The sequence below is a fragment of the Paramisgurnus dabryanus genome, chromosome 10, assembly GCF_030506205.2.
Source record: "Paramisgurnus dabryanus chromosome 10, PD_genome_1.1, whole genome shotgun sequence".
In the NCBI taxonomy this organism is placed as follows: domain Eukaryota; kingdom Metazoa; phylum Chordata; class Actinopteri; order Cypriniformes; family Cobitidae; genus Paramisgurnus; species Paramisgurnus dabryanus.
This window is the reverse complement of record NC_133346.1, coordinates 8,453,186-8,479,753: the sequence shown is the minus strand read 5'-3', so window position 1 is coordinate 8,479,753 and position 26,568 is coordinate 8,453,186. Positions and strand designations below refer to the sequence as shown.

The 26,568-nt window shown below is 35.8% G+C and overlaps 1 protein-coding gene across 2 annotated transcripts; it reads right to left on the bottom strand.

The window, feature by feature from the left end:
* Nucleotides 1-9: 9 nt before the first annotated feature.
* gabrr3a (gamma-aminobutyric acid type A receptor subunit rho3a) lies at nt 10-26,568 on the bottom strand. 2 transcript variants are annotated; one of them, XM_065260537.1, is made up of 9 exons: nt 26,038-26,568; nt 22,733-22,845; nt 13,491-13,558; nt 12,603-12,826; nt 10,340-10,422; nt 6,073-6,210; nt 5,389-5,541; nt 2,339-2,532; nt 10-792 (listed from the first exon to the last, which is right to left on the bottom strand). In XM_065260537.1, exons 1-9 carry the CDS (start codon nt 26,178-26,180, stop codon nt 487-489), a joined length of 1,422 nt encoding a protein of 473 aa, XP_065116609.1. In that variant the 5' UTR covers nt 26,181-26,568; the 3' UTR covers nt 10-486. The 2 variants fall into 2 exon arrangements, with proteins under 2 accessions (XP_065116609.1, XP_065116610.1); XM_065260538.1 differs by lacking the exon at nt 6,073-6,210 and having other exon boundaries at nt 26,038-26,567.

Here is a 26,568-nt window from a genome sequence, read left to right as displayed (position 1 = left end):
ATTGTCTGATCAATTTCAATAGATTTATTTTTTGACTGAAATCTTGTATTTTATGCAAACTAACAAACACATGCATAAATGTATGGGAAGAAAGTGATTGGTTGGTTATCCTGTATAAATTGCCAGTTTTTCTGCTTTTATGGTGTAAGTTTAGTTTCAGCTCACTGACCTAAAGATGTATGGTATGGATAACGTAATAACCATCACATGAAGAGTGGCAAGCAAAGTCTGATCCTAAAAGTACTTCATGCTTTCCTTCAACGACATTCCTTTAAATCCTATGAAGAATTCAACCTCTTCAGAAGAATGATGACATCCACTTTTTTTCAGTTTCATGAATCGCTCTGACAGAACATCAGCATTGTTCACTTCATGATGTCACTTGTGCTTATTACCCGAGCCTAAGTGTTTGATAGTCACAGTCCCAAAGTTTAGTAGTTAATAGACATATCCTATTAGTCTACAATAAATGATCAGGAAAACCAATCAGGAGTAGATACACCAGTATATGATGTTGAAGAGAAGATATGCAACTGGAAAAAGGATTCGTGAGTACGAGTCGATCATGTAGCTGTTGCTCATGATGAATTTGATGTTTTTGCCGACTGAACGTTTTCTCCTCCAGAGTCTGGTACCCTCAGTGGGCGGCGGCTCAGTAGAGGAGGCTGTGGGCGGGATTGTGCGCGTCGTACTGGGTGTGGTCGGAAATTCAGGGAAAGGTGAAACATCGATATCATCATGAAAACAGCCATCGTATGCCATAGCCTGGGTTGCGTCGTAGGAAACTGGGAGCTTGTGTAAAAGAAAGTGAATCAGTCATTTTACTTGAAGCAATATAATGTAAAGTTTACAACCCAGTTTTGTTTTGCATAATCGTACGTATTTCAAAGTAAAACAAAATCAGTGTAAGCTGCCGTTAGCTGGTCTCCCAGCCTGGTTTGAGCTGGTTAAGATGGGATAAAAGGGAAAAAACAGCTGACCCACCAGCTTGATCAAACTGAAAGCTTGGCTAAGCTGGTCTTTGCTGGTTTAAGATGGAAGTAGCTGGTTTTACCTGGTTCTCCCAACATGGCAAAGTTGGTCTTCCAGTCTGGTCAAGCTGGTGGTCCAGCTGGTCTCCCAGACTGACCAGATAAATAGTGGCCTAAACCCTTTTAAAACCAACCTGCTACAGCAGCTTTACCAGCTTAAAACAGCCAACCAGCTAAGGCTGGTTTTAGCTGGTCTTTTCAGTAGGGATTTCTATATTTTCCAGCCCTTTTAACAATATTTGATATTTTTTAACTTTTTTATTTTAAAAGATTTGTCTTTAGCAAAAAACAAGTAAATAAAACTAGTGCATTCCCTACTGAAAAATCCAGCTAAGACCAGCATAAGCTGGTTAGCTGGTTTTAGCTGGTCTCCCAGCTTGGATTTAGTTGGTTTTGCTGGTGTAGCAAGCTGGTCTAGCTGTGTTTTGATCACTTTTTACACCAGCTTCTGCCACCTTAAACCAGCTAAAACCAGCTACCAGTTTATGCTGTTATTGGTTGGATTTTTCATTAGGTTGTGATATACAGATGATACACAGATGTATCTACATTTTGCAAGAAGTAAAAAAAATAGATTATTACTTGACTTAATTTAAGTCATTAAAGTGACATGCGTCTTTTACCACAGTTTACCATGGTAACCATGTTTGCCAAAATACAACCCTAGTGAAAAATACAGCTAAGACCAGCATAGGCTAAGGTGGCAGTAGCTGGTTTAAGCTGGTTCTCCCATCTTGGTAATGCTGGTGGGTCAGCTGGTCTTCCTGACCAGTTAGACCAGCTTAAAAAGTGACCAAAACATAGCTAGACCCACTCGCTACACCAGCAAAACCAGCTCAAAACAAGCTGGGAGACCAGCTAAAACCAGCTCATAAGCTTATGCTGGTAGTAGCTGGTTTAAGCTGGTCCTCCCATCTTGGTAATGCTGGTGGGTCAGCTGGTCTTCCTGACCAGTTAGACCAGCTTAAAAAGTGACCAAAACATAGCTAGACCCGCTCGCTAGACCAGCAAAACCAGCTCAAAACAAGCTGGGAGACCAGCTAAAACCAGCTCATAAGCTTATGCTGGTCTTAGCTTTATTTTTCAGTAGGGTAGTTATATTTTAATACTAAATTATGTACAGTTTTATTGTAATGACAACTAAAGCAGACACAAAATTAGTAAAAATGACTCCCTACAGCCGTAAGGGGGCGACATAGCCTTAATGTTCAGTCTTGGTTAACGGAGGTGACATTTGTCATGTGTATGGTTAGCAAGTCAGCAGTTCTCCTCAAGAAATGACCATAAACCCACAGCATGACCCTGACCTTTCCTTTCTTCATCTTTTTCATCTCTTCCACCGTGGTGAAGTAGTTTACCGCAGCGTACTCGATGACTGACAGGAAAACAAAGAGGAAGCTGGCCCAGAGGTAAATGTCCACCGCTTTGACATAAGACACCTGAGGCATAGATGCTGAGACGCCTGTTATTATTGTAGACATAGTCAACACAGTCGTGATTCCTGTAGTATGAGAACAAAACAGGCTCAAGAACGGAAAACAAGAGTTCATAAGAAAGTGTTTCAACAGATGTGGGATGTTAAGGAAGTTGAAAAGTTTCCAGAAAGTTTAATCTCTCACATCAACAGTTTCAGTATCAGTGGGCAGAACAACGAGTAACGTTAGGTTCTAGCTTCTCTGCCCCTTCCCTTTTCCTATGTATTTGTAATAGTGTTTATATAGTTCAAAGTTTGTCTCTGATGTCTTACACTTTGTTTTGGGGTGCATGAAGGTAAATGCCAGATCAAACGAACAATACCGATAATAATAAATTTTAGACTACAAACATACTTAAACATACGTTAAAAATTACGTCACTCATTGTAATAATGTTGTTTCGGTCGTATTAATATTAATTTTCATTGTAATAATTTTCTAATAAAAGCGCTCACACAGTTAAACATGTTTAGGTTAAATAGAAACATTTTCTAGGTTAATTTAACCCACAGTTAGGCTTGAACTTGTTACCCAGGCATGGGTTGAAACAAATGTTTTTCAAAGTCATGTTAGTACATGCAGCAAATTTTTTTGTTTCTTTAAAACAACAAAATGTCTTTACAGTGTGTATTGCAACAAATAAGTTTTGTTTTTCTCAAGAAAGCACACCGTGGGGGGCTTCTGTTAAAAAATGTGATTCAACTCTATAGTCTTATAACAGCAAGTACTTGTGTTCTGTCGTCAATGTCTGAAGCAACAAAGGGTGGCCTTGAGTTTATTTTTTCCGGTCATATAATTACATTCTTTAAAAATAGTCACTGTTCCTAGAGATCGTTAAAAATAGAGAAGTTACAATTAAACCTACAAACAAGTAACACACCTAAACTATTGACATATTTTTATATTATAAGTTCTGTTTAGAAATTCATACCATTTTGCTTAAATTAACATTTAAAAAAAAAGAGCTAAAAGTTGTCATACAAACCTTAAAGGTGCAAAAGAGGATGTTTGTTTTATACATTTTTGCAATATTACTTGAAACTGTCTTTACTAAATGATAAAAGACTGAAAGTAATAATTTTAATATACGTCATCTGTGCACAAGATAGGGCCTTACAAACATCAGCCAATTGCTCATGCGGTCATCGCATCAGCGATTGGCCCTCTGGCTTGTCAATCACTGCCATTACGATCCTTGTGAGAGACGTGCGCGCTCCAGTAACTTTACACAGGCGACGCATGCGCATAGCGCATGAAACTCTGTCTTAAGTTTCGGTTTGTTTTCATTGTCGATCCTGCTTTCCTCCTTGAATTTGCACCATGGATGAGAAAAACCCCGAAGGAGGACGCAAAAGAAAGACTTTTTAAAAGCCGCTGGGAATAGGAGAAAATTGTCAGAAGAACGTAATGTAAACAAAGTCGTTATTGGAGAAACATTTCAATGCTGGAGAGCAATGAAGGAACAGAGAGGTGTCAAGACAGACGCGCAGTTTGCAAAAATTCTTCTCTGTACTGTTATTCAGGTACATTGACGTTGTTCTTGTACTGTAGTTGTAAGGCAGTGACCAGTCTGCTACATGCTAGTTAAAATGGGAGTAGCGTCGACTAGTCTAACGTTTTAACGTCTTATGTGTTTATTATCATATCATTTCACATAATGAATCCACTGACACAACATATGCGGGTGGTAAACAAACACTCGTGTTCAAATATTCGTGCACGAGTTTTGGAAGGCGTTACCTAGAAATGAGCTGTGAAGGAGGGAGGCTGTTTTTACGCATGCGCTCATTTAAAAAACTCAGTAACCGTTTTTGGATTCTCAGTCGGCGAAAAACATCCTCTTTTGCGCCTTTAAGGGGGCGTGCACACCAAACCTTTTACGCCTGCGGCCGACGTATGTTTTAATTTTTTTCCAATGGAAGCTCAGCAGTTTTTAAAAAAGCCAGCAGCTAGTGTTTTTTTCACACTGAAAGCCAGAGAGTTGAAAAATATTCAACTTTGGGTGAAAAGCTTAGCTCGTCAATGTCAGTTCTCACACAGCCATCAAATCAGAGTGGAGGTGGGGTGGGACAAATATCACAACAACCAACCAGCACACATCGTACAACTGATAAACAAAACAGAACAGCAACCAAAGCAAGCACTCAGCTGAAGAAAGCTGGCATTCGGCATCCTCATGGCTTTTTCAGCCGCCTTTAAAAGCTTTGGTGTGCATACTACGGCGTGATATTATGCACACTCCAGGAAATAGTCCCTTTGGTTACTTTCAATAGCAGGGGACTATTTTCGGGCAGTGCCTTCTGCAGCCATGTTACAGCAGCAAAGTCCTTGATTATTACGCCAAAATGAGAGTATAGTTATATAGCCGTATCTGCCTAAAAAATCGCAACTTTTAATTTTCCGTCGGTTTTAGTAGACAATGTAACTACAGAAGAGTCAAGTTTTAAATAGGAAAAATATCGAAACTCTTTGGTTATTTTTTTAGCGTGATGCTAATGGTCTAATCAGATTCAATGGATTGTTCTAAGCTAAGCTTAATTCCAAAACGCTAAGAATCAAATGTTTAACTCTAGGGGAGCTGGAAAATTAGCATATTTTCAAAAAAAGTGGAATGTCTCTTTAAAGGTGCAATGTGGGACTTTTAGCGGCATCTAGTGGTGAGACTGTGAATTGCAACCGACAGCTTCAAAAGTCACCCTCCCTTTCGAAACGCATAGTGAAGCTACGGTAGCTACCACAGGATAAACACATCATTGTCTGAGACAATGTATTGACAAAACGCGATCTTTAGAGCAGTTTGTCCATTTCGGGCTACTGTAGAAACAATCTTTCTAAAAGTCCACATTACTGTCTCATTCCTTATACACTTAAAAGTGTTTTACCCAGAGAGACGCGAGCAGGTACGGCTCTCCTGTCAATCCAGAAAGAAACCCAAGAGAGCATGACCATAAGCATTGTGGGAAAATACGTCTGGAGCATGAAGAAGAAAATGTGTCTCCTGAGGATGAAGTTTATGTACAGCCTGTTATACCAGCCTGAGAGAAAAAACAGAGATTTGTCAGATCTTAAATTACCGGCATGTGAAAAACTAAGTACACCCTTTGTTATATTGTTGGTTTCACGTATCACAACATCATAAAAAAACAATCCGGTCTATAGCAGGTGTTAAATTATAGTAGGTAAATGCAACCTCGGCTGAACGATAACATGCAACACTGTGTCATTACTTATTTAACAAAAACTGAGCCAAAATGCACGTGCAAATCTGCTAAACACCTAGAATTGTTAATAACCCATCAGAGACTGATCAATGTACACTCTTAAAAATAAAATTGCTACATGATGCCATTGAATAACCATTTTTTTTTCTTCATTTCTGTGGTTCTCCATATTAAAAAAAGATTCTTTAGATTATGAAAAGGTTCTTTGGAGGCCAAAAATGGTTCTTCTATGGCAATACTATGAAGAAGCTTTTGTAGCACCTTTATTTTTAATTGTGTAGAATGAAGGGATTTCTCAGCCCATTGCACTGTAACTGTATACAGAAGGAAGTAGTGCACACATACCGGTGCTGCTGTAGAAGGCAAGCCCGTAGGAAGGGTGGAATTCTTCAATAAAAAACTGTGAGAGAGCAATCTCATCAGTCCTTAATGAATCGTTCCCATTCTTCCAATAGAGCATGAGGTCATTCTCATTGTACGCATCTTCAAGAGAGCAAAATAAAACAGGGAAGGGAGGTAAAGACAGCAAACTCTCTTTGAAGATACATGGAAAGCACACCTCAGAGAGAAGAACACAGAGCATCCAAAAGCAGCTCCATCATCTCCTCTCTGAAGCTGAAGTCCATGCAAGTGCATGCACTCTTAAAACGAAAGGTGCTACAGATACAAAGTGCCATAGAAGAGCCATTTTTGACCGTATGGCTCCACACTCTAAAAAATGCTGGGTTGTTTTTAACCCAGGGCTGGGTCACTATTGGACAGAACACACTGCCGGGTTAAAACAATCCAGCAGTTTTTAGAGTGCATAAAAAACCTCTAACATCTAAAGAACCAAAAGGTTGTTTATAGTGGAAAAAGGTTTCTTAAACTATAAAAAAGGTATGAAAGAAATTGTTATTTTAAGAACTTTTGACTGAGTGGTTCTTTGGGGAACCAAAAATGGTTCTACTATGGCATCGTTTGTTGCACCTTTATTTTCAAGTGTGTGTGTGTGTGTGTGTGTGTGTGTGTGAAAGTGTGTGTGTGTGTGTTTGTTTGCTAGTATAATGGATGTCACATATACTTTAAGAGGAAATAAAGTACTCCGGTTTCCTTCCAGAGGCCAAATACATGCAAGTTACAGGGTTTCCCGCAGAAAAATTGTTAGTTAAGGTGGTAGGGTTGTGCAGGTGGGCGGGCTGGGGGCGTGGCAATCAAAGGGGCGGGGCTTACGCATCATGGTGAAAATATTTTTATTTAAAACACTCAAATAAAACTCAATTTTGAAGAAACTATGACAGAAAATGAACAAATACTAGATTATTAATGAATTAAATGTTTTATCAACAGGCTAGTTATCCTCCAGACATTGACGGACCATGTCTTTCTCTCATTTCGGCCATGTGGCGCGTGCCCGCTCGCAGTGTGAACGCGTCCACGTTATTCTCCGAGATGCACTTGACGGCCTTTTGTGCAGCAAATTTTTTTTTTTGGACGACCTTGTTAAGGTGGGCCGCCCGAACTGAAAAGTGCTGCGGGAAACCCTGAGTTATGCAAAATGGACATGCCAAAATGTCCCTCCCCCAACCTGTGTCTGAATTAACTTCTGCCCATGAATATAGCCATAGATGCAGGAATGGCGTAAAGAATAAAGAAAGAAAGAAAGAGGAAATAAACTATATATGTGCAGTGTATTGTAGTGCGAATTGCAACCAACGGCTCAGTCCACCCCTTCCTTTCGAAAACGCATAGAGAAGCTACATTTGCTGCCACAGGACAAACGTGTCTGAGGCGATGTAGTGACAAAATATGCTCTGTAGAGCAGTTTGACCGTTTAGGGCTACCGTAGAAACATGGTGTCGCCAAATGGCGACTACCATGTAAGGGGACCCGCGGTGTATGTAGATAGAAATGCCTCATTCTCAGGTAATAAAAGCATAGTAGAATTCATGTACGGTCTATACACCACTGAAAACATAGTTATGTATAATACATAACTCCTCATATAAAACATAGATCCTCCTTATATTTACTCAGCTGCTTTACATTATAGCTAAGCTACTTACAAAATGCAAACTTGCACTTTAAAGGGACACTCCTTAAACATTTGATTTATACCATTTTGGAATCCATTCAGTCGATCTTCGGGTCTGGCGCTTCCACTTTTAGCATAGCTTAGCATAATCCATTGAATCTGATTAGACCATTAGCGTCACGCTCAAAAATAACCAAAGAGTTTCGATATTTTTCCTATTTAAAGCTCTACTGTGTACTTTATTGAGTTAATTCTTAACAAAAACCCATGTTTTCTTTCAAAAGTATGTGCTCATTCATGTGTAATTACTTCCCACCCACTAATGAAAGTATTCTCGTAAGTGTAGAATCTGCTATTTAAAATGCATACCGTCGAAGCGCTCTCTGGCTGAATCCATGTTGTGCCTCCATCTTTGAAATACATTCGCCGACGAGGGACATTCCTGAAATTCAAGCTCCGCCTTTCGCGCTTTCACTCTACACTCATGCTGGCCGATAGCTGAAGCCTCTGGAGGTTGCATGTGTAGGCGGTATACGTCATCAAGACAGTCTTATTTCAGAATATTAACAATTATAAAGCTGACAATTATTTTTAGTTAATTGTAAATTGATGTAATATGCGTATTACTTGCGAATGTAATGCTCAGTTGATTTAAATAAACCAGGCTTGATGACGTATCGTATCCAGCCTGTGACCTGCGTAGCTGAATCCTTCGGATTTTACAACAACCGCACACCGTGATGAACCTGCGATCTAATGCTTTGATTTGAAAGCCTGTTGAAGACATATTCTCGAGGACATTAAAACAAATCGCCAAGGAAGCGAAACGGGGATTTTAAACGACAACGCGACAGGAAAAACATCAAGACCAAAGTCACTATTGGAGTTAGTTTTCCAAGAGGGGGCTCAAGGGACACTGAAGTTGCACTTTCTATATTCTCCACAGGTAATTCAGCATATTCGTTTACATCTATACAGTCCATGTTGTAAACTTGAAGTTTTATAGTTCCTTGGCTAACTTTAGCATGATTATGCATAACACTTGTTAGTGTAAACATGCATGTGGTTTAATGTGTCCGAACAGACACACGCCGTCTCTCCGCCCATTTATGTAATCTGAGGTACTGAGATAAATGTTTTTCATCTTTTCTGACCTCTAGCACAAACACACGGTGACAGCGCTATTTTTAGCCTTTCATTGATAAAAGCGTCTGATCTGCGCGTCTTTCGTTTCATTTTACAAGCGTGTGAAAGTTGCGCGATCTTTTTTCACCAATATGAGAGAAAGCTCTTACATATACACGGACATGTAACGTTTACTTAAAACATAAGCATTGGACTCTGACATAATGTCTGACATAATACTCTGATAAAAGCGTCTGATCTGCGCGTCTTTCGTTTCATTTTACAAGCGTGTGAAAGTTGCGTGATCTTTTTTCACCAATATGAGAGAAAGCTCTTACATATACACGGACATGTAACGTTTACTTAAAACATAAGCATTGGACTCTGACATAATGTCTGACATAATACTCTGATAAAAGCGTCTGATCTGCGCGTCTTTCGTTTCATTTTACAAGCGTGTGAAAGTTGCGCGATCTTTTTTCACCAATATGAGAGAAAGCTCTTACATATACACGGACATGTAACGTTTACTTAAAACATAAGCATTGTACTCTGACATAATGTCTGACATAATACTCTGATAAAAGCGTCTGATCTGCGCGTCTTTCGTTTCATTTTACAAGCGTGTGAAAGTTGCGTGATCTTTTTTCACCAATATGAGAGAAAGCTCTTACATATACACGGACATGTAACGTTTACTTAAAACATAAGCATTGTACTTTGACATAATATTAATTCGCGTCCATTTAAACCCGTCATGGTTGCTTTTTGTATGTGATTTTAAGCGGACATATCATGACAATCAGACTTTTTTCATGTTAAACATAAATCGGTGTGCTTTGATGGATCACAGGCAAAGGACATTGCAAATTGTTAATTTTTTTCTCATTGCTTTTGCTTTGTAGCTACTGGAAGCCATGTTAACCTTGGCATGACACGGCCGGGCCACCGTACGAGTTAAAACGCGTTCCGAATGGGGGGGGCTAGAAAGTATTATTCAGTTGCTTGTCATATAGACTTTCACCGCTAGATGGGAGTAGATCTTACACAGTGGAGCTTTAAAAATTGACTCTTCTCGTAACATTGTGTACTAAGAACGACCGAAAATTAAAAGTTGCGATTTTCTAGGCAGATACGGCTAGGAACTATACTCTCATTCTGGAGTAATAATCAACGACTTTGCTGCCGTAACATGGCTGCAGGAGGTGCAACGATATTACGCACTGCCCGAAAATAGTTAGAAAGTTAGGGGAGCTGGAAAATAAGCATAAAAAAGTGGAGTGTCCCTTTAAAATCAAGGCCCAATTCTTTTTTCTACATGCAGTATAGGTTGTAAACCAGCTGACTTACTTTGCAACATCTCTGAAACAGAAGTACAGATGAATAGAGAAATTTTCAAAAAGGGTTTGAGTGTAGACTAGTTATTTCTTTTATTGTGTTTAAATTGCTAACAGACTAGATTGTTATACTCACAACTCTCCAGCTCTAGAGAGCAGTTCTGTGTGTCTAGAGGAAACCTGCTGAAGTCCATCGAGCAAAGAGCCGTCACTGTGATTCTGTAAATCACAAATCATACTTCTGTGTCACAATAAATGATTACTTATAAAAACAATAAACATGTACCTTTAAAATCAGAGACATGTAAGAATGTGGACATAACGTAACAAAATTGAATTTCAGTAGCTCAGTCACACCTGTCAAGGTAAGCAAGTCTACACTTGCAGTATGTGCCAGTATTTCTTAGAAATAATTCCTGGCAAACAGTGTAAGTGTGTTAATGGAAACCACACCTCATCTGTCAGGTCATGTAAACATAAAGAGGATTTGTCAGTAGTATTTAAAAAGAATGGTTAATCCAACAATGAAAAACAGTAAAGTATATGGCGTTTTTTTATTGTCCCTCGTGTAGTTCCAAACATTTATGACTTTTTAATTTCTTTTTATCTTTCCAAGAATCGTTTAGCAAGCTTTAATGTGATTTTACACTATAAAGGTGCTTTATGATGCCATAGATAATAATTTCTGGATAAATGGTTTTTATAAAGAACCTTTAACATCTAAAGAACCTCCTTCTTTGTAGTTATTAAAGGGATAGTCAACCCAAAAATGAAAATTCTGTTATTACTTCTCCTAATGTTATACTAAACCTTTATGCGTTTCTTTATTCTGTTGAACACAAAATAAAATATTTGATAAATGATTGTAAGCACACAGTAGACCAGTGCTTACCAATCCTGTTCCTGGAAATCTACCCTCCTGCATGTGTTAGATCCAACCCTGCTCCAGCAACTGCCCCTAATTTTTAGGTAGCCTAGCTTGATTAGCAGGTTCCTGTGTGTTTGATTGGGGTTGGAGGTGAACTCTGCAGGAAAGTAGATTTCCAGCAACAGGGTTGGTGACCAGGGCACTAGACTGTACCTATTGACTTTCATTGTATTTGTTCCTATTGTGGAAGTTAATGAGTGTCTACTGTGCGCTTACCATCATTTATCAAAATATCTTCTTTCGTGTTCAACAGAATAAAGAAACTCATACAGGTTTAGAACAACACGAGGCTGAGTAAATAGTAACAGAATTTTTCTCAGAAAAAGGTACAAAAGTTTGGTATTGGGACATGGTACCTTTTAAAAAGGTCCTAGATGTAACATTTTGGTACAGATATGTACTTTTAAGGTATCAATATGTACCTCTAAGGTACCATTGTATACCTTTGATGTACCAATATGCACATTTTTGGTACAAAAGTGTACTTTTTGAAAAGGTACCGCTTCAGTGACAACTTTTGTACTTTCTTGTACCATTTTTCGGAGAATGTGGCTTCGCTGTGAAGAGCCTTTTAAGCACCTGTATTTTTAAGAGTGTAGCTGTTAATCACCAAAATAATAGTTCAGTTTGGCTTGTGTATTCGTTAAAGTTATTTATTTAAAAGATGTAACTCCGTAAAATATTCTATTTGTGAATCGGACTGATCCTGTACACATTTTTGGTAAGTATGGACTACTTTTAAGGTGCTTTTGCATTTCAGAGGCTTAAAGGGATAGTTCACCCAAAAATGAAATTACCCCATGATTTACTCACCGTCAAGCCATCTTCGATGTGTTTGATTATCTTCTTTCAGAAGAAACAATCAGAGTTATATTAGAAAATGCCCTGGCTGTTCCAAGGTTTATAATGGTAGTAAATGGTGCTTTTGATTTGAAGCCCAAAAAAGTACATCCATCCTTCACAGAAGTAATCCACACAGCTTCAGGGGGTTAATAAAGGTGGTTAATAAATGTGATTTTGTAAGAAAAATATAAATATTTACAACTTTACAAACACACAAAATAACTAGCTACCGGCAACGGCCAACGCGCATTCATGAGAGAGTGCGTTTCCAGCGCATGACGTATAGGAAGTAGCATACGAGGACCCGTTCGTGGACCCCATTTACTTCCATAGTATTATTTTTTCCTACTATGGAAGTGAATTGGCTCCACAACGGTTTGGTGACAAACATTTCTCAAAAATCTTCCTTTGTGTTCATCAGAACAAAGAAATTTGTACAGGTTTGTAACAACATGAGGGTGAGTAAATGATGACAGAATTTTCTTTTTTGGGTGAACTATCCCTTTAAGAATGTCAAAAATCTAAAAAATGTATATTTCAGCGTAAACATCATATTATGATGAAATATATCTGAAATAGCAAGAGTTTATGAAACATCTGGTTTGAAGAAAGCAGTTCTTGTGGTTACCTGACACTGTAAAGAATGTTCCCGTCTGGATAGACTCTGAGCATGATGTTTTCCATAGTGGTGTCATGAATGAAAGAACGCTTGGAGTGAACGAAAAAGACGTCAGGCACCCAGATCTTTTTTACAAGTCGAGCATCAAACGTTCGGCTTTTGTTGCTGCTGGAGGGGAAGGCCAGTCTGTCGTCCTGCCAGTAATGTCTAAGATACAAGGTCATCGTGAAGTCCTACACAACACATTATAAAGATTTCATCAGTTAAGTATTCTTAATGATTACACATATTGCCGAACAAGAAAACTTTGTTATCAGATTGTATTTGTTAACATTAGTGAATGCATTAGCTAACATGAACTAACAACGAGCAATATCGTTTTTCGGCTTTTTCATTATGAGATTAGTAGGAGCATCAAAATTTGAATGAAATTGCTTGCACTTACATTTTTTAATAATTTAATTAATTTGAAATTCCAATTAATTTCAACTTTCTTGACTAATGAGAAGTTGCTATAAATTATATAAATAAAGTTGAAATAACTTAAGCTAATTCAACTATCCTCACAGATGTGTTCAAACTTTTGACCTGTAGGGCACAAGCTATACACAATATGAACACATGTGTAAGGCATATTCAGCATACGCCTTTGTAGTTTGACAGTTTTGACCTTTGATCTCTGGCTCAATCGTAAATTTAATCTGTTTAAATGGTTGGGGATTTGGACTTGATATACATCATTGGAAGCTAAGGGGGTGCCAAGCTCACGGATGAGGTATATATATATATATATATATATATATATATATATATATATATATATATATATATATATATATATATATATATATATATATATATATATATATATATCTTTATAAAAGAGCAGATGCTTACCATATTAACCTCTGAAATGCTGTCGATACTCTCTACCTGCACATCAATGCCCACTGGGATAGCCGAGCCTAAGTTGAAAACAATATCACAAATTACTGTATAAAAAGAAACAGAAATGTAAAAAGACTCATAGGAAAATACCAAGAGCTGTTTTTTATAGACAGCATTGAGATTTAACTGAGAGTTTCAAAATCAAGTGATGTCCCCTGCTATTTTGTGAATTGTTCCTACCATTAAACGTCTTTCTAAAAATTGCACGAACAGCAATCGATGTGAACTATAACTTCTTAACAATGCGCTAAATGATGCTTGTCTGAACCCATTCACTGCCTGAACGTTCAATCAAATTCCTACTTTATACAAATCGGGGCAAAGGCAAACCGTAACACCACAAGAACCTGCCGTTACCTGCTTTCCCATCTCAGAAATGTCAAATGTGTTTATCGACTGTCAAGCCAGTTTGCTTCTCAGGGATAACAAACCACGTCATAGCTCCTAAGACCCATTAGTAGAAGTTATGATTCAACTAAGGGAGTAAATATTTGGGAGAGAATGAGAGCATGAAACTTGCATGTCATAACAGAATGACATGGCACAGACTGATGTTTAAATATCATGTTGTTTATGGAGATATGCTACTATTTAGTTTAGTTTAGTTTTATTAGTTTATAATAACGTGGACAGTCCCTTTTAATAAAAAGAGCAGCTTTAGCCTGTACGGCTAATTTCCAGCTGTAGTCCCCGGCCAGAGTGTTAATAGGCATACATCAAACAAAATACATTACAGTTATATTACAACAGAACTAAACAAAAGAGAATAAAATATACAATCCTGCGACACACAATTTAGACAAGCACAGTCAAAAAGCACCAATTACAAAAACATAAAGCCTGTTACATACATGGGAGCAGTACAGATTTCACATATAATTATGCAGGAGCCACATTAAAACACATACATAACCAAACATTAAGGCAGCCAACAAAGATCTAACAGCAGCAGCATGACCATGTCACATCAAATGCACATCACATCTGTCTGATTAATGTGTGCATTTATAATTGACGGATAGCCAGCTTTTAAGATGTGTAGTAAAGACGGAATATGTATGTAGGTCTTTAATTGTGGTGGGCAATGAATTCCAGTTTTGTATTGCTGTAACAGAAAATGATAATTGACCAAATGTGCTTTTCCTAAATGGGATTAAAAGATCACCTCGTGTAGTGCTTCTGGTGATCTGACTGCTATTTTTACGTTGGATTATAAATGAATTAAGAGGAGTAGGAGCCTTATTATGCAGAATTTTATAAACCAGACAGATATTTTTGTATTTAATTACATCTTCCCAGCTTAACAGTTTATGGTCATCAAGAATGATACAATGATGTGAACTGTTAGGCTTCTGGGCCAATACTTTAAGAGTTTTTTTATAAAGAATTGCTATTGGCTTTAGTGATAAGCTATTTATTTGTCCCCAGCTTGTCAGACAATATGTCAGATGTGACACAATCATGGCATCCATAAATAATTTAGCAGCATTAAAAGTAAGTGCATTTCTAATATATCTAAAATTTGCTAATGTAAACTTAACCCTATTGCACACTTTCTTAATATGAGGTTTAAAAGAGAGATTAGAATCAATAATAACACCCAAATACTTAAATTGTGGCACAATACTGATGTTTTGACCTGAGATCATTATATTTGACACAATATTACTTTGTCTCTTTGTGAAAAACATTCCCACTGTTTTATTTACATTTAGTTGAAGACACGAACGATTTAGCCAATTAGTAATGTGATCCATAGCTATGGTCAGTTTGGCAGCAGCCAGATGTTCTGTCTTGGCATGCACATATATTACAGTATCGTCCGCATACATTAATGTACTGATATCTGGACAGACTGATGGCAGATCATTAATATATAAACTAAACAAAAGCGGGCCAAGTATCGAACCTTGTGGTACCCCTGTAGATAGATTAAGAACTGATGAACGATAATTATTAATGGAAACGTATTGAGTTCTACCAGTTAAATATGACTCAATCCATTTGATTGCAGAAGGGGAAAAATTAAAAGTAGATAATTTGGCAATAAGTACCTGATGGTTAACTGTGTCAAAAGCTTTACGCAGGTCTAAAAACACAGCACCAACAACACCTCCCTTGTCAACCATTGCTCGGACAGTTTCTACAAAGAAACAATTGGCAGTTTCTGCAGAGTGATGGGCCCTGAAGCCAAACTGCATCGGATGAAGAGTAAATGGACTATTATTAAGAAAAGAAACAAGTTGCTCTGATACACATTTTTCAGCAACCTTGGAGACCACAGGTAAAATACTGATTGGGCGGTAATTAGATAAAATTAGAGGGTCATTTGACTTAAATATAGGAGATACAATTGCAGTCTTCCAAATAGTTGGGAATATCCCCTGTAATACTGACTGGTTAACAATATGTGTGATAGGGTAGGCTAGATGTTCATTCAGGGATTTAAGCATTTTAGAATCCATTCCATAAATATCTTTTGCTGTTGAGTTTTTAAAAGAATTAATAATTGCCTGAGTTTTAATTTCAGAAATAGGTTGAATGATAAAAGATGGCTTACTTTTATCTATTTCAACAATATCTCCATTTATTGGAGGAAAATTCACTGCAATTTCATTCACAGAATTAATAAAATATTCATTGAAAGCTATAGCTATTTCAGATGGATCTTGTATCAATTTACCATTCAAATTCAGTTCTACCCGGTTTCTAAGCCTATGGCTAATTCCCATCACATTCTTAATCTGTTCCCAGATCAGCTTTGTATTACCCTTTCCCTCATTAATAATTTTTATAAAAAAGTTAGCTTTAGCTTTTCTAATTACTTTGACTACTTGATTACGTAGTGAGGTGAACCTATACCTATCACTATTTAACTTTGTTTTTAATGATCTTTTTAAAGCAAAATCCCTTTCTTTCATCAGATTAAAAATGTCATTATTAAGCCAGGGGAGTGCATTTGTTTTTTTCTTTCCTTTTACCTTTCTAGTAAACTCCTTAACTAAACTTTGTAGCTTGGTTGCAAACATCTTGCTGACTTCGTCTATATTGATCCCGGTAAGAATATCTGACCATTTAGTCTGCTGTACTGCCCTTTGAAAATTATCCATTTCATTCTTTAAACCCTATTTCTGCTTAGAGGTCCAGCACGGTTGAATCATGTTAAAAAAGCAATACAGCCCAAGTTAAAGGGTCTGATAGGAGCTGTGTCCTAGTTTACCTACTGTACTTCTGCACTAAAACTATGCACTCTTTAGGTGATGGAGAAAGAATATGCATTTAGTGTGTATCAAAAGAGTATGCAAGTATGCAAAATACAACTACACTCTTAGGAAAAAAGGGTACAAGAAGGTACAAAAGTTGTCACTGGGCTGTGAACCTTTTTAAAAAGTACACTTTTGTACCTGAAAGGTGCGTATTGGTACCTCAAACGTTGGTATAAACTGGTATGTTGATCTATACTGTAGGGTTGTTGCGGTGACAGAATTTTCCCACCGGTTAATCAGCGCTTGACAAACCCGGTGATACCGGTTTCACCAGGTGGGGAGGGGCTTATAAATGCACATACAGACGTGCACATTTTACTTTCACTTATGAATTAGATGCAACTGTTGTTTAAATCCACACTCAAAGAAATGATTCAAGCCCTTCTTAGAAATAACACATTAAAATTGTGTTCAATTAATCTAAAATACCTCATTAAGAGCAATAAGTATATATATTTAATTAGTCTAACACAAAATGAATATGTCCTATAATTTATTGATTTCTTTTTAATTGTGTTAACACAATTAGTTTGAGTTTGGGTTCTGGAAAAAGAATTTCCCAGCATGGTTTGCATGCAACTGCTTTTGGAGAGTATTTTTTAAATTGTGTTATTTTATGCATTTTTAGGTAAAGAGAAAAACTTAATAGTGTTTAATGTCCATTTATCTTATTGATTTAGAAGCGTTTTTGTTATATTTTTTCAAATTGTTTACCATCGTGCAGAAGAGTGGCGCTTGTGGTTAGGTTGTGGATGTGATGTATCTCAATGAGCACTATGTGTTAATGCCTGTTTGGAGATCAGTCTCTTCTCACATGCTCATCCAAAGTATCATATGTTATTATTATTAGCATGATAACATGTGCTTATGCTAATTAGTAAGATATAAAAAAAGTTTTATATAAAATAACAGAATTGAGTTATTCAGACTACCCTACATTGAGTTATTCAAACTACGCTAAATCGAGTTATTCAGACTACACTAAATTGAGTTGAGGCAACTAATTGAGTATTGCCATTTACTTTAAATTGAGTTGGACTAACTCAATATATTTTTATTGTGTAAAGCAGTTTTTTATGAGTTAAGGGTACACATTCATATTGGATGGAAATCCTGCCCACAATTTTATTGAGTTAATCCAATGAATCATTTTTTTGAGTGCAGCGCTTGCGTACGCTGCGTTAAATTGCGTATGAATTTGCGTGCAATCGCGAGTGCAACAGCTGGTTTAAGTGCTTGAGTCAATGTGCACAGGTACTTCTGACAGAAACCCACCAGTCCCAAGCAGAGCAACCGGCTCTTCCTCCATAAAGCGCTGCGTGAATGATGGGTTTATTATTATTCTTAATGAAAAACACAACAACAAAACGATCTCACTTATATTTAACATCATCATATATGTATATCATGACAAAAACGAGTATGATCGTCATGATTCTGCCATGATCGTCTGGTCAGTAAGCTCGCCGCAGTCTGACAGGAATAAATGAAATCTGACACTTGCTGCACTGTGACGTGACGCGTGTTGAGCTCCGCTGAATTCAGGCAGCAGACACATTCAGTTGTTAATGTTTGCTCTTTCTAACGAAACTAAATGATTTAATTACAAGAAAATATCAAAACGACGGTGAAAGACGGTGTCGCGGTGGGCAAGTGATCCAACTGGTGAGAGGCTGAAGCACCGGTAATCACCGTTTCACCGACTATCGCCTACTATACTGGTTCCTCAAAGGTACATCAAAATGATACATATTAGGACCTTTTTAAAAGGTACCGCTCTAGTTACAAATTTTGTACTTTTTTAAAAATGTTTTTAAGTACAGTATTTCACAGTTCACTTAGTGTGACATCACTGAACATCTTCCTCCCTTGATAAATTGTTGGGATTATCAGCCGAGTATGCCTAATGCAGATCTGCACTTGTTTTTTCACTAAAAATAGTAGACCACCCGGGTACATTAAGTATACTCAGTGCTACAGTTTGGGATCTAACTTTGAATACTATTTATTATGGATAGTATACCAAATTGGGATGCAGCTTTAGATGTTAGTTTTAATGTTTGTCATATTTTTTTTATTTAATCCTGCATAGCTCAGTGGTAGAGCTTCGCACTAGCGAAAAAGATCATGGTTTTGAACCCAGGGAACACACATACTGAAGATTTTGTTTTATAAAAGCATCTGCCAAATGTAATTATTCATATACAAGTGCATTATTTTGACTTAAATTTTCAAGTAATAAAGTAAACAAAAACAGCTCAGATGAAGCTAATGCTATATACAGTATATTTTAAGTGTTACTATACCTGACTCGTGAGACGGCGTTTAAGTGCCACTTAATTACTAAATTTACTGAATAAAATCTAAATATTTCGAGAATAAAGTCAAATGTACGAAAATAAAGTCAAAATTACAAGAATAAAGTCAAAACATTTCAAGATTAAATTCAAAATTAAGAGAATAAAGTCAAAATTACGAGAATAACGTCAAACCGTTTTTAATGAATAAAGTAAAAATTACGATAATAAAGTAAAAATTACAAGAATAAAGTCAAAACATTTCGAGAATAAAGTAAAAATTACGACAATAAAGTCAAAATTACGAGAATAAAGTCAAAACATTTCAAGAATAAAGTCAAAATTAAGAGAATAAAGTCAAAATTACGAGAATAAAGTCAAAACGTTTTGAGAATAAAGTCAAAATTACGAGAATAAAGTCAAAACATTTCGAGAATAAAGTAAACATTACGACAATAAAGTCAAAATTACGAGAATAAAGTCAAAACATTTTAAGAATAAAGTCAAAATTAAGAGAATAAAGTAAAAATTACGAGAATAACGTCAAACCGTTTTTAATGAATAAAGTAAAAATTACGATAATAAAGTAAAAATTACAAGAATAAAGTCAAAACATTTCGAGAATGAAGTAAAAATTACGACAATAAAGTCAAAATTATGCGAATAAAGTCAAAACATTTCAAGAATAAAATCAAAACTAAGAGAATAAAGTCAAAATTACGAGAATAAAGTCAAAACGTTTTGAGAATAAAGTCAAAATTACGAGAATAAAGTCAAAACATTTCGAGAATAAAGTAAACATTACGACAATAAAGTCAAAATTACGAGAATAAAGTCAAAACATTTCAAGAATAAAGTCAAAATTAAGAGAATAAAGTCAAAATTACGAGAATAACGTCAAACCGTTTTTAATGAATAAAGTAAAAATTACGATAATAAAGTAAAAATTACAAGAATAAAGTCAAAACATTTCGAGAATGAAGTAAAAATTACGACAATAAAGTCAAAATTATGCGAATAAAGTCAAAACATTTCAAGAATAAAATCAAAATTAAGAGAATAAAGTCAAAATTACGAGAATAAAGTCAAAACGTTTTGAGAATAAAGTCAAAATTACGAGAATAAAGTCAAAACATTTCGAGAATAAAGTAAACATTACGACAATAAAGTCAAAATTACGAGAATAAAGTCAAAACATTTTAAGAATAAAGTCAAAATTAAGAGAATAAAGTCAAAATTACGAGAATAAAGTCAAAACGTTTTGAGAATAAAGTCAAAATTACGAGAATAAAGTCGAAACATTTCGAGAATAAAGTAAACATTACGACAATAAAGTCAAAATTACGAGAATAAAGTCAAAACATTTCAAGAATAAAGTCAAAATTACGATAATAAAGTCAAAATTAAGAGAATAAAGTAAAAAAAACGAGAATAAAGTCAAAACGTTTTGAGAATAAAGTCAAAATTACGAGAATAAAGTCAAAACATTTCAAGAATAAAGTCAAAATTACGAGAATAAAGTCAAAACGTTTTGAGAATAAAAAACATTTTGAGAATAAAGTCAAGTGTGTGAACTCTAGTTTGTTCTCTAAATATTTCGACTTTATTCTCATAATTTTTACTTTATTCTCAAAACGTTTTTTGACTTTATTCTCATAATAATGACTTTATTTTATACATTATATTTATTTATTTTTTTCTAGTTGGCACTAAAACGCTGTCGTAGACTCATGACTGATGTACCAACATGCATGGATACGTTTTCTGCAGACAACTTTATTGCTGTGCACATGACTGTGACGCATGATTATCCTTGTGCTGTTTTTGGAGAAGCGCCAGTGCCAGTGGCATTGCACTATAATCTGGACTATAATAAAATAAAACTCGCTCTCAGTGTTTTTGTGCAGGGATTAGCCTCACATTTACAATCACCACACTCTAAAATGGCTCTAACAAGACTACTATGTGGTTTGGACCATAGTAGAACAATGCCATTCTTAAAATAATCTACCTCTGAGTAATGTAAATACTGTACAGTGAATGATGTCATTCATATATCAGCAATACCACTCAATAACAATGTCTATTTAAGTACAAAATTGATATTAGTATCTGAAATATCACTGAATGATGTCGAAAATATTATATATAAAAAAATATATTTTCACAGAATGTTCTTAACATCATGTAGGATGATTAAAAAAAAAACAGTAAATCACAAAAATGACTTTATCTGGGTTTTCATAGACAGGGTCACATTTTCTAAAATCAGTACCCTTCAGCTATCCAGTAAGATTCAGTCACATTCAAAAGGCATTCTCAGAGACCGACTGAGATTATAATCCAGATTACTATGTACAAAAACACAGCTGTCCTCTGTGTATTGTCTGTTTGGCACTACTACAATCTGGGTCAGAGTATTTATTTATTTATTTAAGGGCTGATCTGGACGCATTACATATGACACTCTAACCTACATTTTTTAAAGATCTCATGTCAGAATCCCGATCTATTCAGTTCCCTAGCTGTGATTTTTAAATCCCCTGATCTTAAATTCATTCAATATGACAGAGGCAGAACATAGAAATACTGAATACTGTCAAATAACAGCAGCAAGAATGGATGATATCTTTATCAGCACAACATGTTTCATACAATGTAAGCTGCTTAAAATGCATGAGAGAACAGAAGATTGTTGTGGAGAATATAGTGGTATATTTCAAATCTAAAATAAACAAAACGATGTTAGATATATCATCTTAACAGTGATCATAAGTAATGACCATTTAATCAATATGATCAGCATTTATGATCAGTGTTTAGCGCTATCTGAACATTTTTATGTGTATTATAGATCAAATAATCAAATTAAATGATCTGAAATGGTCTGTGTAAACATTTCTGACAAAAAATTCCCAATTGTGCCAACTTTCCTCTATTCCCGGTGAAATATTTTATTATCTGTTCATTCAAGCACAAACGCAATTAAATAGCACATAATGTTCATAAGTGTATAAATGCAATAAGATCACACAGTATTTGGACACAACATTGGCATTAGGTAACAAAAAATCAAGCCCTAAAGGATAGCACAAGCATACTTTAATGAAATGTTTAAGCAAAGCTTTTAATAGTATAAAGCTTGAGGGGTTTAAATGACAAAATTTCAAAACTGAGACTAAAATTACTAGGACAATGTCTGGTTATCAAACTAAGCAGAACTCTCCAAGGACACCGGAAAAATATATTTTGAACCATACACTGTCAAATAAAGGTACAAGGCGGTCACTGGGGCAGAACCCTTTAAAAAGGTACCAATATGTACCATTTAGGTACAAATATGTATCTTTGAACTGCCAATATGTACCTTTGAAGTACTAATATGCACTCTTTGTGTACAAAGGTGTGCCTTTTTGAAAGGGTACTGTCCCAGTCACAACTTTTGTACCTTTATTTCTGAGAGTGTATGTTTAAAATCTTTAAAAAAACATAACTATGTTCTTCAAAAGCTAGAACAAGTACTAGAATGAACTCTCTGTCTACCCAAAGTCTTTTTAAGGAAGTCTAAAGCAAGACCTCTTACAGCATAGACATTTATATAGTGCATTTGAAAGGTCAAGATCCTCACCTCCAAAACCAGGTCTCATGGCGAAGTCATGATCCTCGATACGAAGGAGCTGCTCAGACTTAATCAGTAGAGATTTGGTACTGTCTGACTTCTTTGTTTTAAAATCTATTCGGCTGTTTGAAACACAAAATAAAGAAAATTAGTCTGATGTCTGGTTTTACATTTACACTAACATGCATTTGCCAACATTTACTACTACCAGCACCAATGGCGGCTCATGACTGCTCATCCGAGGGGCGCAAATTCAAAATATGTGTTCGGAGTTTCATGTGTGTTGCTTTTTTTTTGAAATTACGGACCACACACATGACGGGCTACATACATTTTTTGACAAACTTTTCATTGAGTGCCCTCGAAAAAAAAGTCACTGGCCACCACTGACTAGCACATTAACATTTGTCTGACTAACAGACAGATTTTTTGACATTTTAAAAAGTAACATTATAACAAAACATCTGACCATGTGATTCAAAGATAGGTAAATTTATCTTACTTTTTTTTTCATTGTATTTACATATGTACTGTAGACGTGAGAAAAGTGGCGTCTGCGCCTAATGTCCAAATTGTATGCCCGGTGCGTAACTCCAAGATAAAGTAGTATAATGGTAGAAAAGAGACCGCACTCAGTACTTTTATACAGTTTTTGTACTTGATTCAGTCTCTGAGTGCGATCTCTTTTCTACCATTATACATATGTACTGTAGTAAATAGGCTTCAGAATAAATAAAAACTTAAATAAATCATGTGATCAATTGTAAGGGTATTGTGTATGTTGTTGTTTTTGTTATGTCTTTTATTTTAAAGTCTTGCCTTGCGTCCCAATCTGCAAACAATCCACCCTAAATAGTATTTGAAATTAGAACTAGTGCGTCCCAAATTATATTATGTTAAAATAAGTATGCGTAAAGTTCCCGGATGGTCGACTGTTTTAGGTGAAAAATCGAAGTGTATCCATGGACACTTAAACGGATGATATCAGTTTAGTTGCGCTACACAGAATTAACAAATTAAATAAAAGATGCCTCAGTGAATCAATAAATTAAACTACAGAGTAAACATTACATGAAAAAAAATCATAAAGAAGTGGTTAAATGCAACGATGGGTTGTATTCTGATGTTTAAATTTCATAAGGATTACAGCGTCGTCCAGGCAACAGTCGTCACTTCCGTTTTGCGTTAATATGTCCCAGTGTGTGCATACATACTGTGTTGCTTTGTACTCAAAAGTAAGTGGTTTTTTAACACAAATAGAGCACATATGGTTAGGTAGACAAATCGGAATGCAGCTTTGGTTAAGTTGTCATGTCGGTTTTGTAGTTCTATGTTATGTTTTTTGTAGTTTTTAGTAATGTGCTGTGTTATGTCTTGTCATGTTTCAGTGCCTTGGCCTTGTTATCGTTTCATCGATTCTTTTTTATTTAAATGAAACCACCTCATCCTCTGCATGTAGATCCTGGTTCTTTCATCATGTTTTGGACAGTTGATCATTTCATGGAAAGTCATGGAAATATGTTTTTACACACTGTAAAAATACTTTGCTGCCTTAAAATGTTTTGTTTAATTAACTCAGATTTGCAAGTCATGTCAACAGAGATAAGTTGTCACAACTTATAAAAGATAGTTAACTTAATTTTATAATTTATAACAACTCACCTGTAGTTATAACAACAGATATCTAGTCAAGATAAATAATAGTAAGTTGAAATGACTTGTAAATCCAAGTTGATTCAACAAAACATTTTAAGGCAGCAAAGTATTTTTTACAGTGCATTACTTTAACTCATCAGAATTAAGCAATTTTATCCTTTTTAAAAGTTACTGCCATTCATCACTATTTATGATTTAAAGATTTAAAATTTTAAGTTTAAATACATTCAATTTGATTATACTGACAATACTCAAATTTAAGGCAGCACATTTTTACAGTGTGATTCCTAACACCAAACACAAGAACACCAACACATGTATGTATTTTGTATGTATTTTCGAAGTGGCTAATTCACTACTTTTGTGCAACCTGTGACATTGGGGTTGGGGTTTCAGTATTGTTTTTTTTTATTGTTCATTTTTGTACGATTAATGAATTAGCCAACTCATAAAATGTGTTCAAGGCTGAGCATACTAAATGTTTATACAATATAAAAACTATGTGATCACTGTGTCATATCAACATGCTTGTACGTTACTTTAACACTATGAAAACAGTTTTCTTAACTTAATTTTAATAATTTCTTTTTAATATTAAAATCACTATCCGAAATTTAAAACTTTAAGTTAAAATGTATTGCACAGCAAATCTAGTTAAACTTAAAACGTACGACAGCAAAAAGTTTTTTTGCCTTTTTGTCTTTAAAGTAAAATTAGAACTTGAAGTTCTTGAAATTTTAGCAGTACCCTTTTCCATTGAAATAGAAAGAAGAACAAATGTTTTAGCACAAGTGGTACAAAAATGAAAATTACTACCCCAGTGTTTTGTTTTGTGTTTTCCTCACCTTCCCTGCTCAACCACAAGCTGTAATTACAGCCTTTAACAAAAATCACAACAACAGCTTGGTTTACACAAATAAATCTCTGTGCTCTGTGCATCAAACTAAAGGAAACATCATCTATGAAATATGGCTGTTTAAACATGGACATTAAATAGAGTGATAATATACAATGAAAAATAAACAACAAACAAGAGCATTTGACATGCGTTTAGGAGCTGTACATGAACACTGTGAGGTCTACTTCAGGGTAAACTGGTCTGCTGTCTGTCATTCCTAAACTCAAAAAAAATAGTTTATGGATGTTTAAAACTGTCAAAAATGCTGTTGTTTTCAACACATGGTTGGGAAAAATATTGACAAACCCAACATGTGGTCTAAATTAACCTAGAAAATGTTCTTATTTTACCCAGCCAAGTGTTGAAACAAACAACCAATCATAGGCTAATTTAATCTCAATCATGTGTTGAAAACAATAACTGCAGCATTTTTTTTGCACTTTTCCAAAAAACCTACTGTGCACTAAGCATCACAAACCCAGCAATGGGTCAAAAAGAGCCATTGGGTTAAATTAACCCAAAAAAATCCAACCATATGTTAAAACAACCCAGCATAGGTTCAATTACAACCCAGTGGGTTGGGTTTGTCTTTTTTTGATTCATGCAACGCTGGGTTGAAAATAAACCAGCATTTTTAAGTACGGGTACGGTTTTTTGTGTTATCATATGTAACCTATCAAGCAAGTCTGTTAATTTTTGCATTTTGGAATACAATCACATCTGCCAAAAACAAAATAACAGTGAGATCAGCTGTCCTCACCTTCCATGCTTGTGTCGTGCATTTTCCCCCAAGTAGACGTCCTTGTGTCTGCGGTGGTTTGGAGTGTTGGTTCCCTTAAGCAGGGTGACGGGCCACAGCCAGGCTAGGCACATCAGCCTCAGTGCCGGGAGAACCAAGTTCATGACCGAGGCCTGAGCTCCAAGATCTTAAATGGGGAGAAATAAAGAGATGCTCCCCGGTCACAAAGGCTCCGAGACAGGATCAGTCCGGTACAGAGCACCATACCGAGCATCCCTTCCGCCTCAAAGTGATTCCCATTCCCTTTAAATTTCAGAATGACCTTTAGATCCGCACAGGGCTGAAATATTTAAAAACCCAACGACATGATTCGTGACTTCGGACAACACTGTGTTTGCGTGCATACTGTGTTTGTCACAGTTGTGTCACCCCACCCTTCCGAAAATCCTGTCTGGTTGTCCAACCTCCCTCTGATTAAAACCAAATATCAATTTATTTCTATAATGACAAAAGAATGACGTTAATTCCTCTCTAATCCCCTTACGTGCAGCT

What these genes read in the sequence shown, in the direction of transcription:
- gabrr3a (XM_065260537.1), bottom strand. Translation starts at nt 26,180, where the DNA reads ATGAACTTGGTTCTCCCGGCACTGAGGCTGATGTGCCTAGCCTGGCTG. An exon ending in GCATTTCAGAGGTTAATATG is followed by an intron (nt 12,827 to 13,490) that starts GTAAGCATCTGC and finishes TGTGTTGTGTAG; the next exon opens with GACTTCACGATGACCTTGTA. An exon ending in CTCTCTAGAGCTGGAGAGTT is followed by an intron (nt 6,211 to 10,339) that starts GTGAGTATAACA and finishes GCTCTCTTGAAG; the next exon opens with ATGCGTACAATGAGAATGAC.